The sequence below is a fragment of the Mus caroli genome, chromosome 4 (genome assembly GCF_900094665.2).
Source record: "Mus caroli chromosome 4, CAROLI_EIJ_v1.1, whole genome shotgun sequence".
NCBI classification, from domain to species: Eukaryota; Metazoa; Chordata; class Mammalia; order Rodentia; family Muridae; genus Mus; species Mus caroli.
This window is the reverse complement of record NC_034573.1, coordinates 8,104,631-8,120,201: the sequence shown is the minus strand read 5'-3', so window position 1 is coordinate 8,120,201 and position 15,571 is coordinate 8,104,631. Positions and strand designations below refer to the sequence as shown.

The 15,571-nt window shown below is 39.8% G+C and overlaps 1 protein-coding gene and 1 long non-coding RNA gene across 2 annotated transcripts in view; one reads left to right on the top strand and one right to left on the bottom strand.

The window, feature by feature from the left end:
* Positions 1–14,593, top strand: part of Tmem67 (transmembrane protein 67) — a 46,208-nt gene extending 31,615 nt beyond the window's left edge. Inside the window, exons 18-28 of the mRNA XM_021159802.2 lie at positions 27–113; positions 1,119–1,218; positions 1,307–1,446; positions 3,431–3,571; positions 6,785–6,865; positions 7,359–7,475; positions 9,308–9,424; positions 9,529–9,633; positions 10,488–10,590; positions 13,198–13,340; positions 14,081–14,593. Coding sequence (XP_021015461.1) covers positions 27–113; positions 1,119–1,218; positions 1,307–1,446; positions 3,431–3,571; positions 6,785–6,865; positions 7,359–7,475; positions 9,308–9,424; positions 9,529–9,633; positions 10,488–10,590; positions 13,198–13,340; positions 14,081–14,161 — 1,215 coding nt within the window. The 3' untranslated portion in view covers positions 14,162–14,593. The remainder of the gene's footprint in view (positions 1–26; positions 114–1,118; positions 1,219–1,306; positions 1,447–3,430; positions 3,572–6,784; positions 6,866–7,358; positions 7,476–9,307; positions 9,425–9,528; positions 9,634–10,487; positions 10,591–13,197; positions 13,341–14,080) is intronic.
* Positions 1,452–15,571, bottom strand: part of LOC115030868 — a 25,468-nt gene continuing 11,348 nt past the window's right edge. The window contains exons 2-4 of the long non-coding RNA XR_003836442.1: positions 13,154–13,328; positions 7,305–7,434; positions 1,452–1,611 (exon numbers count right to left, since the gene is read on the bottom strand). This is a non-coding gene — a long non-coding RNA (uncharacterized LOC115030868). The remainder of the gene's footprint in view (positions 1,612–7,304; positions 7,435–13,153; positions 13,329–15,571) is intronic.

Sequence of the window (15,571 nt, the reverse complement as noted above, 5' to 3'; positions counted from 1 at the left end):
AATCACTTGTGTGGTTGTTACTGTAGGCACAGAAGTCAGTCTCTGTTCTACTGCCGATGCCCGTTCAGGAAGACCGTTTCGTTACTTATGTGGGGTGCGCCTTTGCTATGAAGGTAGGTTTCAAAGAACAGCTTACCCAATCTCAAAAACCTGCTAAAAACCCAGTCTTTCAAATGCAATTAAAATTTTTGGTGTAAAATTATTTTGGTTTTGAAAGAAAGCATCAGTTATTTTATTGTAGATAGGAAATGTGCCTTTATTTATAAATGTGCCCATTTAAAGTTATACCTTAAATCATGTCTTCAAAGAAGTTATAAATTTGCATTAGCAATCATGACTTACAGCTAATTTGACAAAATGATATTTCAGTGTTTAACTTTTTCTATAAAATCACAATAGGATGAAATACCTTCCATAGTGGATTTTGTCTCTTTGTTAATGAGGATTAAAGCTAAGTTGGTGATGTGTTGGAATTGTAGAAATTAGTATTAACCTTCCCTCGTCATCCTTCTGGCAACCACCCCTCAAGCTGTGTCCTCCCCCATGTAGCTGGCAACTCCCCACATACTGATTTAGTAGCCACATCCCATTGGCTTTTGGAAGTGAAGTCTCTGCTTTAACCACTGAGAGAGGAACTCTTCTGGAGAGTTGCCATCCTGTACTTGGATTTTTATCCCTTGGTCAATAATGCCCCGGGGATGAGAACTCGGTGTAGATGGACTGTTCCTGTAACTGAGAGAAATAGGTTTCAACAACACACGGCTTTCTAGCTCAGTTCCAGAGACAGGAAAGACAGCGGGGGTATCTACTGCTTCTACGGGGCTTTGCAGCTTACCTTTGTATAAAGAAGTCAGACAATGTGCAGAGCCTAGAGGAAGGGAGTCATTTATGCAAGGGTCCTGTAGGAGAGGGGGAGGGAGGATATCTCCTCTTGTCTCATGTTCCTATTTTAAGGGGGGGGGGGGNGGGGGAATTAATAGGTGTGTGTGGCAGTTGGATCCACTTGGTATATGATGTGCCCTTGTGATTATACTTGCTTTGTAAAGAGTATGTAGCTTTACAATTGCTCTTGAGTGATGATGATTCTTTTCAAGTGTTTCCTTGTATGATACTTTTAGGCTCTCCAGTTTTTACATAAGTTCATATCCCAGATTACCATAGATATATTCTTTATTGATTGGGAACGGCCGAAAGGAAAAGTTCTTAAAGCTGTTGAAGGTAACTGAAATCGGTGTTTGTGCCATAATTCTCTTGCTGCCTGCAGCGCGAAGGGAAAGTGCTTTACTCATGTGATCTCCCCTCCCAGGTGAGGGTGGTGTGCGCAGTGCCACTGTTCCTGTGAGCATATGGAGAACGTATTTTGTGGCAAATGAATGGAATGAGATTCAGACTGTGAGAAAAATTAATCCACTCTTTCAAGTGCTTACCACACTCTTCTTCTTGGAGGTATGTATGAGCTGTCATATAATCATATGATGCTGCTTATTAACACTGCATAAGTGTTATTATCATCTCAAGTAATTTCTCAGACAGCGCAGCAGTTTTCTGTGGTAAAGTATTGTTGGCAAAACAGTATAAGGAAATGTCCTTAACATTCCCCCTTTGTCCTTCCTATAAGACAAACAAAAGCAAACCTTAAATACAATGTGATGGGGCCTTAGAAAGGTGCCCATCAGAACCACTTTTAAATGCAGAGGTCAGTGCTATAGGTATATCCACATTGCAACAAATTCTCACCACATCTGCCTCCAGAGCTCTGTCTTACAACCCAAGCTCTTTGTGCCTATGCAACAGTTCAGAATCCCCCATTTCCCGTTCCTGCAGCCCTGGGTACCACCATTCTACCTTGTGCCTCCTAAAGGCAGAGTACCAGTGATCTGTGGCAGAATTGCTAGTGAACTTGTGTAAAATACCTGTGTTGCTTATCATTACAGATTGTAGTAGCTGTCAGGTGATCCCCTCTATATATTTTCAAAGCCTTCCCTTCTATAGGCTCCATATTCTCACCCCTGCCTTGGTACTATTGTACTATTTCTACACTATTGTACATTTTCTACTTGGGAATTTGAGGTGAGAGGGTCACAAGTTCAAGCTCTTGTCTGGCCTTGAGAATAAGTTCAAGGCTAGTCTGGACAATTTAGTAAGACCTTGTCTCCAAATAGTTATAGGAAGTGGGGCATGCTGTGCAGGAGATAGCTCAATAATAAAGCAGTTACTCAGCATCCAGGAGGCCCTACGTTTACTCTCCAGCATATCCCTCCACACAGGTTATGTGTTTATAGTATACAGCATGATTTGTCAGTATACATAGATGTTGTAGAATGTACACATATATTTTAGAATGGCCAATCAACATGTCTCTTGCTTCACATACTTATCTTTTCGGTAAGCAGTGTTTTGTTTTGTTTTGTTTTGTTTTAATACTGTTTGATGAAGTCAGGTATAGTATTACAAGATTGCAACCCCAAGTCTCTGAAGGGAGAAGCAGAAGAGAATCAAGAATTCAAGGTCTACACCTTGCTGGCCCAAGCCTCTTTTACTATGCCCAATGTTCCACTCCTGAGGGTGGAGTCCTCCTGTCTTAACCCTCTTCTGTAAGCCTCTCACTTTAACACTGTTACATTGAGGGTTCCTTTTTAACACATGCTTTCTGGGATTTACTTTCAAACCATGACATATAATATTATGAGGTGATACAAGCTTGCAAGATGTCACAGTTGCTAATTATAGGCCACTTTTTAAGGTAGAGATTGTTAACAGCAGCACTTCTGTTCCTCACTAGTCAGTGACAACAATGTGTCACCTTTGTGTCAGTGTTTCCAGTGTGACACTAAAAACAAAGGCATCGCCAAAAAAAAAAAAAAAAAAAAAAAAAGATTCAAGGTCTTGCTCATGTACATAGCAAGTTCTAAAATAGCCTACCCTAGGTTAAGGAGACCCAGCTTTAAATAAATAAGTAATAAAATTTGAAGATTTGGTGAACTTGAAAAGGTTCTACATGATTCTGCAGTTAACTTTGCAAAACACTAACATAAATAAAATTTTATGGGAACCTTACTGTAAAATTTTTTAAGCTTTGTTTTATTTTACATGGGGATGAAGCATGGCAGTCAATGTAATATACTCATCAAAGTTATTTAACTACAGCTTCATTTCATCCAGAAGGTACATTCCTTGGAAGGCATTTTGGAATATATTGTTTTGAAATACAGAAAGTATTTAGCATAGTGTCTGGTATGTGTTAAATACTCATGAATTGCTACTTGTTTGTTTAATTCATTGGTAGATTTAGGTTTGGTTTGTTTCTAAGTTTCCTACGGCTTCTAAGCTTGTTTTTCAAGGCAGGTAGGTAGAGAAAAGTATTTCATTTTCCATCTAGAAACTTCTCTTCCTATGTCTGTTTAAATTCTCATTTTTCCTTTTCCCTCAGGTTGTGGGATTCAAAAACTTAGCGTTAATGGATTCATCATCCAGCCTTTCTAGAAACCCATCAGACTACACAGCTCCTTACAGCCGCATTTTGAGATATGCCGTGGCTACTGCTATCTGGCTGGTGATTGGAATAATACAGGTAGATGGCATTGCCAGTTTGGAACCCTGCTTGTGTTCCTCTGTCTCTCAGATGCTGAGTTCCACACAGAAAGAAGGTAGCAAAGCAGTCATAAAGCTCTCTGTACTGATTGCATCATGATCCAGGCATGTGCGAATCAATAACTGCTTTATACACGCTAACTACTGTGTCTGTACTTCAGGCTGCACAGACAGGTTAGTCAGCATCCTCCTGTGACAAGACAGGAGACAGGAGGCTCTGGAGAGTTGACAAGTTGCTAAAGGTCACACACGTGGGAATGGCAAAACTGGAATTTGAACCCAGGCAGTTTGGCGTCAGAGTTCACGTTTTATCACTTGTGGACTCTAAAGGGACTCTTTTTAGAAACTCAGATCCAGGGCAGATATTTTCTTTCCAGAACTATATTTTCTTTCTCTTGTTTATATTTTTTATATAAAATTTTCTTCACCTGTTTGTTTAAATTATCATTTTCCTTTGGATTGGATTCATGTGGCATTCCACAACCTGAGGGTGGACTTTTCCCCCATCCTGAGAACTGATTTTTGGAATGTACATTTTTTGAGCATTGGTGATACTGTTTAAACTTGAAGCTACAGGACTGGAGCTAGTGAAAGCTAGTAAACTTAATACCAGGAGAGAGGACACACATACAATAGAATTTGAAATAAGGCCCTTTGATGAGTGTGAGTTTGATATTTGGAAGTATTGTGCACAGTCCACTGTGTTTTGTGAACATGGCTACTGCATCTGAATTTAAAATAGCATCATTGGAGGGAGTTTCATGGAATTCCATCTGAAGCATTTCCCATTTCATTAAATGTAACAAGAAACATTTCCTTCCCTTCCACATTCTTGTGAAAAAGAGCAGAAGCCATAGTGTCAGCTTGCTGTTGTCATCAGGACCAAGGAGCCTGCTCTCTGCCATGTGGAGCCTCCAGCCCTGAGTCCATCTCCTGGGCCATAACAGCTGATGGATAGAAGGGAATTAATTGGGAGTCTAGGTTTTTCCTCTCCCTTTTTAAGTCTTGGGACAGGAGAAATGACTCGATGGTTAAGAGCACATTCTATTTCAACTTTGTGGCTGTGACATACACCAATGACAAAAACAACTTAGGGGACAAAAGATTTGTTGGACTTATACTTCCAGGTCACAGATGATCACAGAGGGATGTAAGGGCAGAAAATCCAGCAGGAACGTGAAGCCTCCCTGTATAGCAGGGCTGCTTGCTGGCCTGCCCATGAACTCATGCATGACTAAGTTTCTCATACAGCACAACATCGCCTACCCAGAGAACGGTGCTGCCCCGAGGGAACTGGGCTCTCCTACATCAGCTAATACTCAGGCAGTCCCCAGCAGACATGCCCACAGGCCAATCTGACCTGGGTAGTCCCCAAATTCTGGGTCATATCAAGTTGGTGATTTAAGCTAGCTAGACTTACCTTGGTACTTCTACAGAGAACCAGAACTGCAGTTTCTAGAGGATCGATGGCCTCTCTGGCCCTTGTAGACGCCTGCATGCACATGCACATATACATGCTCACCAGCAGATGCACACACACTTAAAAGAAGTAAAAATTTTCAAACAAACCAAAAGAACAAAAAACAAAACACCAAAGAGCTTTTGTGAAGTACCACTAAGTATTTTCTTGGCCAGGAGTCAGTCCTATGGCCATACCTAACTGTGCTGATGCCCTTCAACTGGGCATCAGTGTGTCCTGACCAAAGTACAGGTCTGTGGCTAAGAAGAAAGGAGAAGGTGGCTAGGACAGTAACTGGCAATCTTGCCACAGCCTAACCTCATTCTGTGTTCCCACTTTGCCTTCAGACCAATAAGAAAGAAAGGCTTTCTGTCTATTCTAAGGATATCCCTCAAATATCTGTGAGTTCCTTTGCCTGTTCAAAAGCGGGTCTAATTGTAAGGGGAGATTCTGATACTAAGGTCTAGTTCCCTAATTGGTTCTTGATTTGTCAATAAAGAAGTCTGGGAGCCAATTGCTGGACATAAGGTACAGGTGGGACTTCTGGGTCCCAAGAGGGAAGGGAGCCACAGGGAAGTAGAGAAGGAGCCAGGGGGCTTTTCTGCCATGCTTTGGAATGAGAAGAAGGCAGCAATCATGTAAGGTCTCTGAGCAGCTAGGGCCTGTGGCCTCTGCTATGGATAGATTGCCAAAAATTTTTGGCAGGGACTAGGTGGAACAAGCCACTAAGATTAGGGCGGGAGGAGAAACGGAGATAATAAATTGGTAAGGGCACGCCTTTCCAGGTCGGAGGTATCTACACCCAGCAATTATGTTTAGTAAGCAAGTTAAAAGGTAACAGCTGTGTGTGTGTGTCTCTTACCCATGGATTCAAGGGTCTCGGTAGTGGGCTGGTAACTCAACCCTTCCTGAAGCAAAAGTGGGTGTAAAGAGAAGCTTGGTCACGGCTGGCAGTGGCTATTCAGCTATCTGGGAGCTTAGTTGGATGGAACAAAAGGGAGCCAGGAGGGACTGGTAGTGCTGCCAAGGTCCCAAGCGAAGGCAGTAATGTTTTAAAATTACACATAACATCTACCATCTTCACAAATGGTCTAACCTCTTCACAAATGGTCTAACCTCTTCACAAATGGTCTAACCTCTTCACAAATGGTCTAACCTCTTCACAAATGGTCTAACCTCTTCACAAATGGTCTAACAGTCAGGCAAGTTTAGTGTTCACTCCTTTTATATTTTAAATCTTGACTGTCAGTATTTTATGTTCTTTAAAAGTATATGTGTTGTTGTTGTTGCTGTTTAGTTTAAGGACATACTATAAATGAGGTGCTATGGAGTCTCTAATCCATCCTTAGGCTCAAACTTGTTTTATGTAACAGACAGTTGAATCTGTGTGAAAGCCCCAACACTAACAAAAGCTAACTAGAGTGTGACAAGTGCTATAAAGATAATTTACAGGAATGTGAGATAGCTAACAAAGAACAGTAGAGGTTAGGATAGGAGGATGGTGGGGAGGATCCAAATGGTCACTCAGGAACTCTTGACATAATTCTAAATCTTGCTTCCTTTGAGGATAGACTCAGAACAGACAAATGGGATGTTATCCCATGGAAACCTTTAGAGGCCACTGTGTTCTTGGTTGGAACTTCTGTTTTCTTAAAACACTGCACTGTGGTTATTAAGGACGGTGGGCATCCTGGAGGAGGCAGCATGCATGACTCACTGTGACTTACGTTTCAGGTTGTTTTCTTTGCTGCCTTTTATGAGAGATTCATAGAGGACAAAATCCGGCAGTTTGTTGATCTGTGCTCCATGAGCAATGTGAGTATTTTCTGATAGCCTCTCGCAACTGCTACCTTTCCACTTTGGAAAGACACAGGCATGTGTAGAGAAGCTAAAGCGCACGCACATCTCTCCAAGCACTTCTGGAGCAGCTTAGCAAGCTGACTTGTGACGATTGGGTTGCTAATCTAATTTTTAACCAACTGTTAGTTTGAAGAATAGATATACTGTCCCACAAGTTAATACTCCTGCCTTACTCTTTTTCTTCTTTATCTGCAGTTCTTAATTATGAATAATTAATGATTCATTCATCCTACAGCCCCTGAGGTTTTTTCATACATTCTTAAGAAATAGCTCCAGTCTTCTTTCCATCAACTTTATACAAAACAATATTATTTTCCTTGCTACTGTGGTGTACACTTCCTAAATTCAATCCTTGTTATTTTGGGTAAAGGGGGACAATTTTAACAAAACTTACCTGGTAGTTTTTTAGAAAAGCTCCTGATTGCTCCTTTTTTTTCTCTTTCTGCAGGTGTCAGTGTTCCTGCTGTCCCACAGATGTTTTGGATATTACATTCATGGGAGGTCAGTCCACGGCCATGCAGACACTAACATGGAGGAAATGAATATGAACCTTAAGAGAGAGGCGGTAAGAACGAATTCTACATCTTCTTAAAATTGGAAATGTAATTCTCACAAATGATTTTTGAAAGTTGATGGATTACCAAGTCATGGCCTGCGTGTGAACAGAGCCTGGGTCTGTCCTGTGGTTCGCACATGAACTGCATTTCAGAGCAATATAGTGCAACAGGAAAGCTCTTCCTCAGCAGGGAGAGGAGGAGGACATTAGAGTTGGGAGATCACCATTTCACTGTGACTAATAGATGGGTGAGAACAGGCTGCAGTCGGCAGTGTTACCAGGAATATTTTTGCAAAGGGAAAATGTTTTGAGTAGTATATGCTAGGAACTTCTTGGGACTCTATAGTCTGACTGATTATATGGATTTTAACTTGAGGAAAATTCAGAATACAGTAGCTACTTAGAGTCAAATTTTTACACAAGAAGGAAACATGTAAATGTTTGAGACTATTATGTAAGTTGGTTTATCTTTACAATAAAAATCTCTAAAGTTAGTGCTTAAATATTTGATATTAAAGATGAGAGTCCATTGTCCTCATGTCAGACAATGAAGTCAATTTTAGTGGCAATGACTTTGAGGAGGAGGAGGAGGAAGAAGAGGAAAGCATAAGTGTCTTGGGAAATGCCTAGGAGAACTGGGGAGCAACTGAAGGTCAACAAGAATCACTACTTCACACATAATCCAGTATTAGCAAGCCAGTGGTTGCTGGGCCCCTGAGCACTCCAGTTCTCCATGTGTGCCCCAGTGATGGTGGAGCTCGAGGGGAAGGAAGGCCCTTGGCTCACCACAGTGAAAGAACTCAAGGCCCAAAAGATCCCCATGATTACTGGCTTACCTGCCAGATGGAAGCTATGAAGACTGGGGATTCATCAAAACCAACTAGCAGAGCTGTCAGATTGTACCTAGGTGCCATTTCTATGATGCCACTTTTTATAGAGAGATAAAGTCGTCCTTTCTACCCCCCCAACTGGTTTATAGACTATGTAGTGACATGGAAAATTGCTCAGGATATAATGTTTAACAAAGAGAAGTGTGATTCCAGTTTTGTTGTTGTTGTCGCCCTGTGTTTGTGACTTAGAAAAGAGCTGGAAATGAAGTGTTTTAAATATATTTAGTCCAGATGTTGAAACTTACAGCTAGTCTTCTTTTCTTGGTTCCTCTTCATAGTTTATACAACCTTCATTCTCCACAATTGCCTGTACTTTTTTAATTTAAATTTTTATTTAAAATAGAGAAGCTCATTGTATTTATCTTCCCTTAAGTTTATGGAAACCAAAGGCTGTGCTGCTCACTGACTGGATTTCAGATGAAACAGAGTAGCAAGTTCTGAAGTAGGTGACCAGGTGTCACGGAGCCAGGATCTGATGGGGCCATGAGACTGGCAAGGCAGTGAGCTAGTGCAAAAAGGATGAGTTTGTGTTTGTCAGTGTGTAATCTTGTGAGACAGCGACCTGTCCATAACTTTCACTGTTTGGTCTTTTCTTACAAACATTAAAGAACAGTAGGGTTATCACCATGAAAACTAAGAATACCAAATATACAGTGGACTGGGTGGTTAAGTAGAGCAGGGTAAAGGAGAAGTCAGGGACTACAGGGAAGCTGGAATGAGAGTGGAGAGGGATGTGGTTGGATCTGGCCAGTGCGGAGCCTTGAGTAATAATCGTCTTTGTCTCAAGTACAGTATCAACAAGATTGCACTAGGTTAGTAAATCTTGTAACACGTGGCACAAACTGAAGGAAAATGGTATGCTCTTGGTTTTGTTTTTGTTTTTTTAAAGAAAGGCCTTTTGCAATCATTTCTGTCTTAATTTAAACTCTTACTTTTTTTTTTTTTTTTCAGGAAAATTTGTGCAGCCAAAGAGGTTTGGTGCCCAACACGGATGGGCAGACGTTTCAGATTGCAGTTTCTAGTCAGATGAGACAACACTATGACAGGATTCATGAGACTTTAACAAGGGTTTGTATAAAGTATTGTTCACATGTGTTTTACCTTACTTAAGGTCGTTTCAATTCCAAAACATAAGGCATGTTATGTTTATACATTTCTCTTTTGCATATCAGAGAAATGGCCCTGCCAGACTGCTGAGTTCATCGGGGAGTACTTTTGAACAAAGCATAAAAGCATACCACACAATGAATAAGTTCCTTGGCTCTTTCATTGACCACGTATGTATTCTGATGTCTGTATGCAAGCCATGGTTGCTGGCTGATTCTGAAGTTAAATGGGAATTCAGTTATGTGTTCAGTCAGCCGTGTCAGAGAACTCCATGTTTTCGTTTTCTGTCACATTTAATACTTAGGAGTAATATTTTTTAAGAGCATATATAGTCACTAACAAGTTATAGTTTAGACATAAAGTTAGATTATCTAAAAGAAAATTGTGATTTTAATCATTAGCAAATGATGACTCCCTTATATATGTCCCATAAAATTCTATAGTAGAATTTTATACTATACTAGAATTTTATGTCACCAAAATGTTATTTCTCATTGAAATTCTTATACTATGATTGTATTTTTAAAAAGCATCATTTAAATCAGTTTTCAGTGTAGTTAGCCTTAAATTTAACATTTTAAAGATTTAAAATCTTAATTTTATATTAAATTAAAATCTTAAAGATTTTCAATCTTAAATTTAAGAATTTAAGATTTAAAACATTTCTAAAATAATTTTTAACATTTAAAAATTAATATTAATTTAAATTCTAGTGTAGTGCCGGGCGGCGGTGGCGCACGCCTTTAATCCCAGCACCTGGGAGGCAGAGGCAGGCGGATTTCTGAGTTCGAGGCCAGCCTGGTCTACAGAGTGAGTTCCAGGACAGCCAGGACTATACAGGGAAACCTTGTCTCAAAAAAAAAAACAAAAAAACAAAAAAACTAAATTCTAGTGTAGTGATTCACTTCACACAAGTTTTTCTTTGTATATTATTCATTCCTCAGTTTATCTACTTCTAACTTTTCATTAATTAGAAAACATTTGTTTCATTACAGTTTTTTACATGACTGTCTTCTCAAACTAGGTTCATAAGGAAATGGATTACTTTATAAAAGATAAGTTGCTTCTTGAAAGAATCCTTGGGATGGAATTCATGGAGCCCATGGAGAAGAGCATCTTCTACAACGGTGACTCCCCGTGTCCCTGCTGACCGTGTCCCTGCTGAGCTTGGGGGAGGCAGGGGCTGGTACTGATGTTTTTCACTGATTTTTGTAATTTTATATAGAAACAACTGGGACTTAATTAAGCCAACCTGACGGAACTATATCTATGTTCCATGTTATTTTGGTGTGTATATATATATATATATATATATATATGTATACACACACACACACACACACAGGAAAGCAAAGGGCCACATTCTGCAGTAGCCATATATCTCAAACAGATAGTAAAACAAATATATTAAATTCAGATTTTATTAGAATATTCATTTATTGACAGGCTTATAAAATACCTAAAGAATACTATGTTTATCTTCCATATCTAGTTCATTTTTAGCCAAAGTCTTAAAAAATGGCTTATGCTAGTACTAGGAATAATTTTTAAATATTTTATATATTTAACTTTTATGTCTATAGGTATTTTGCTTGATATATGTCAGTGTGCCGTGTATGTGCCTGGGACCTACCAGAGCCAGACGAGGACATTGGAGCCCCCAGTTACAAGACAGTTATGAGCCACATCAATGGGTGCTAGGAATCAAGCCCAGGTCTCTGAAAGGGCCACCAGTACTCTTAGCTGTGGAGCCACCTTTCAAGCCCCATTTTAAAATAGAATTTTTTTTAAAGATTTATTTATTTATTATATGTAAGTACACTGTACACTGTAGCTGTCTTCAGACACTCCAGAAAAGGGAGTCAGATCTCATTACGGATGGTTGTGAGCCACCATGTGGTTGCTGGGACTTGAACTCCGGACCTTTGGAAGAGCAGTCGGGTGCTCTTACCCACTGAGCCATCTCACCAGCCCTAAAATAGAATTTTTAACGCCTTCTATGAGTGTTTTGTTCCCAATTCTAAAAGAATTTGTTTTGTGAGTTTCTCTTTATATTATAGAAATAATATTTAATTTGCACCATCAGCTATATGTAAATTGATCCATGGAGTTATGAAACACTAAAATTACTTCATAAATGTGTCATTTCATTATTCTTAACCTGCATTTTTAAAGGTAAAAATATCTGTCTATTTTGAGAGTATCTTAGCAGCATTTGATTTTGGTGAGAACACATAGTGAAAGCCACTGCTAATAGAATGGCTACTGAAGTGTGTACACTGGTCCAGTGTAGAGGGTGGGTGAGTTACCGTGGCAGCATGGCGCAGGCTGAGTTAAAGAGATGAGCCAGCCATTGGGAAGATAGTTTCAAAGACTTCTGGCCTTTAGTTTAAACCCCAACTCCACACTCACTATCTTTGTGAACTTCAAACTGTTGCTTAACCTTTCTGATCTTTTAAAGTCCTTTCTCTGTTACGTGTGACCGTTAGTCAGACCTTCTAGAGGTTTTGTGGAATCATCACATGTAAAGAACTTAAAGCAGAGCCTGTTAGGGGTAGGTGCTGCATTAGGGCTGTTAGGGTACACGTTAAGAGAGGGTGTTGGGTACACTAGGAGAGGGTGTTAGGGTACACTGGGAGAGGGTGTTAGGGTACACTAGGAAAGGGTGTTAGGGTACACTAGGAAAGGGTGTTAGGGTACACTAAGAAATGGTCTTGAGTATACTAAGATAGGTTGTTGGGTACAGTAGAAGAAGGTATTAGGGTACACTGAGAGATAGTGTTAGGGTACTCTAGTAGAGGTTGTTAGGATACACTAGGAAAGGGTGTTTGGTACACATCACTACTACCACCATCACCCACGACTTTTTTAAAAGAGAAGAGTAGAAGACAAAAATTACCTAGCTGTCTAGATGTAATTAGTAGTGATGCCCTTCCTTAATCAGGGTATGCAGGAGGAAGACACGGTTTGAGGGAAAGGACAAAGATTGTGTTGTACCTGAAGATAATTTGAGACATCTAGGAAAAGATGTCATTAAGGAAATATAACACAGCAGCTCTTGGAAGGAAGGGTCAGTGCACATTTAGATTTTTTTGTTTATTTTCCATGGTAACAGGGTCTATAGCACTTACAAGGTCTTTTTAAAAGATGTTCAGATTGTCAAAAGAACAGAATTGCCAGGCGTGGTGGCGCACGCCTTTAATCCCAGCACTTGGGAGGCAGTGCCAGGAGGATTTCTGAGTTCGAGGCCAGCCTGGTCTACAAAATGAGTTCCAGGATAGCCAGGCTGTCTCAAAAAACCAAAAAAAAAAAAAAAAAGAACAGAATTGTGTGTTGAATGCAAAGAGGACAAAAACTATAGATAACTGACACGGGAATTCTCAAATGCTGGTGCTATGACTTGGTTTTTTTATCTTTTATTCTTTATCTTAGATACTAACTCTAAGATTATTTTAGCCTTTAGTTCTACAGGCAGAGGATGAATATTCACTAACTTCTCTTTAAACTCATTCTTAGCATATGCACACCATAGCAATTATCAACATTTGCTTTGATGTTAAAACTACTACTTTTGAGTTTTTGTGAGTGCTTTGACAAAATTTTAGACTGGCAATCTTAACACCTTTTACTTTAGTGTGAGCCATAACATACTTCATGTTTAATCTGCTGTCACCAGAGGGTAGCACAGACCTTTTCTGTCACTGTTTGACACATCTTGCACATGTTTTTTGTAGATGAAGGCCATTCTTTCAGCAGTGTGCTGTATTATGGGAACGAGGCCACGCTCCTCATCTTTGATCTGTTGTTCTTCTGTGTTGTGGATTTGGCTTGCCAGGACTTTATTTTAGCATCCTTCCTCACATACCTGCAACAAGAGGTAAATCTAGCAGCATATCTTGATTTCTTCTCAAGCAGAAATGTTAGAAGTGGGGGTATTTATTTTCTTAACAGAATGTAAGAGTATCCACTTTCAGTAGGGTTTGGTGAATGTTTAGAATATAATTAACACTACCAAAGGAAAGAGGAGCCACTCAGCAGACCCCAGTGCACTCTGTCCCTGGGGTCAATAAAATGCACTAAGATCCAGTAGAAGAAAGAAGTGGCTTTGTCACCTAGGAAGATACTTAACTGCCACCAGTCTCCCACATACTAAGAGTGAGCATGAATTTTCCTAAATCCCATTCAGATAGAAGATGTAAGCACTAGGGATGTGGTCCAGGGCTGTACCCAATTGCACACAGCCTTACTGTGTGGACTATTTCAAGAAATGACACCCAAACCCTCCTGCATGATGAATGCATGAGTTACTCCATGGTTTATCATTCCTGGATTTAGAATCATAGACAAATTCTGCCCTTACCAGGGAGATATTTTTGATCTTTCCATAGTTTCAGAAGTTACATTCCTTGCATGTTTAAAAGCATATTCTTGTGAGCATGAGAAGTATATATTAATTCATAAAACATTTCCTAATATGTGTATTTTAGAATAATTGTATCTAATAATGAAAATATCTCATTCATGATATGAAGTGGTTGGGAAATTAGCTAGTTTAATCTAGATACTTTAAATTGATTTGCATATTTAATTTTCTTCTTAATTTTTTTGCTTTTCCAGATTTTCCGATTTATCCGAAATACAGTAGGGCAAAAGAATTTGGCAACCAAAACACTAGTGGATGAAAGATTTCTGATCTAATCTGTGAATACAGAACTTAAGGACTCAGTATAATAATGGCCAAACCTTGATGTTGCTATATTTTTTAAAACTTGTAATACATATTATCCTCCCATTTTTTTTATCTACAGAAAGATTTATTTTTATAGCTTGTGAAATATGAAATATAGTAAAAACACTATTTCCCCATTATATGTTGTATTTAATTTACTAAATAGAACATTAACACTGACCAGGAGGCAAACATACAAACAAAAACAAACAAGCCCCTCCCAGCCCCACTTTCTGTGCTCTCCCAGGTTTTGACAGCAGGCTGAAGCCAGCATTTGCCATTGTTTCAGAACATGACCTGCCTGCTTTTCCTCACGGTGTCAAATCTATTTGATTCTAGGCTCAAAACTACAGTTCTGTTCCGTATTTTCATGTTTTATTTATATTCATGGTTAAATAAATTTCAAAAGGTATTTTCAAATTAAAATTTTGGTTTGCATTATTGATCACTGTAATAGCTCACGCTGTCTGTCAGTGGTCCCCATTAGACACAGCAGGGTGTGCTACAAATCCAGTCCTTTATGTATCTGGTTTCTATGTCATTTACATCTGTTAAACTGGGTGATACTTTTCACAACGTAGGATTTTTCCACACATTTTGATATTTTAAAGAGTACTCCTCCAAATGTTGCTTTTCAACTATGACTAAATATTAATTATGTTGACTACTTTATTGAAAGCAAACTTTGGTTTCATGAGTCAGTAGATTATTTTCTACTAAGGAAAAAAAATGGGTTCAAGATACGTTTAAAGTCCCTTCCGATCTGGGCTGGTGCCCTGAGCAGACCCTGGGCTGGAACACCACAGCCAGACCCACAGCACTCAGAGGAAGCTCTACTCCCAGGCACTCTAACACTCCCAGGATCATAGGGACCCAGGACTCAGGAACTCTGGCTGACCAGTAGCACAGGTTCCTTCCAGTCTGGGCTGGTGCCCTGAGCAGCTCTTGGGTGCGAACGACACAGCCAGTCCTACAACACCCAGAGGAAGCTCCACTCCCAGGTGCTTTAACATGTCCAGGATCCCAGGAGCTTGGTCACACTAGGATCTCAGGGTCCCAGAGGCAGCTTGAGCTCTGACACACCCACAATCTCTGATCACAGAATCACAGAGACAGCCGAACTCTGTGTTCTGACACAACCAGGATCACAGGAAGGACAGGCTTCAGTCAGATATAGCAAGGGCAAGTAGCACTAGAGATAATCAGATGGTGGGAGGCAAGTGTAAGAACATAAGCAACAGAAACCAAGGTTACATGGCATGATCAGAACCCAGTTCGCCCACCATAGCAAGTCCTGAATACACCATCACACTGGAAAAGCAAGATTCAGATCTAAAAATCACCTCTTATGATGATGATAGAGGACTTTAAGAAGGACA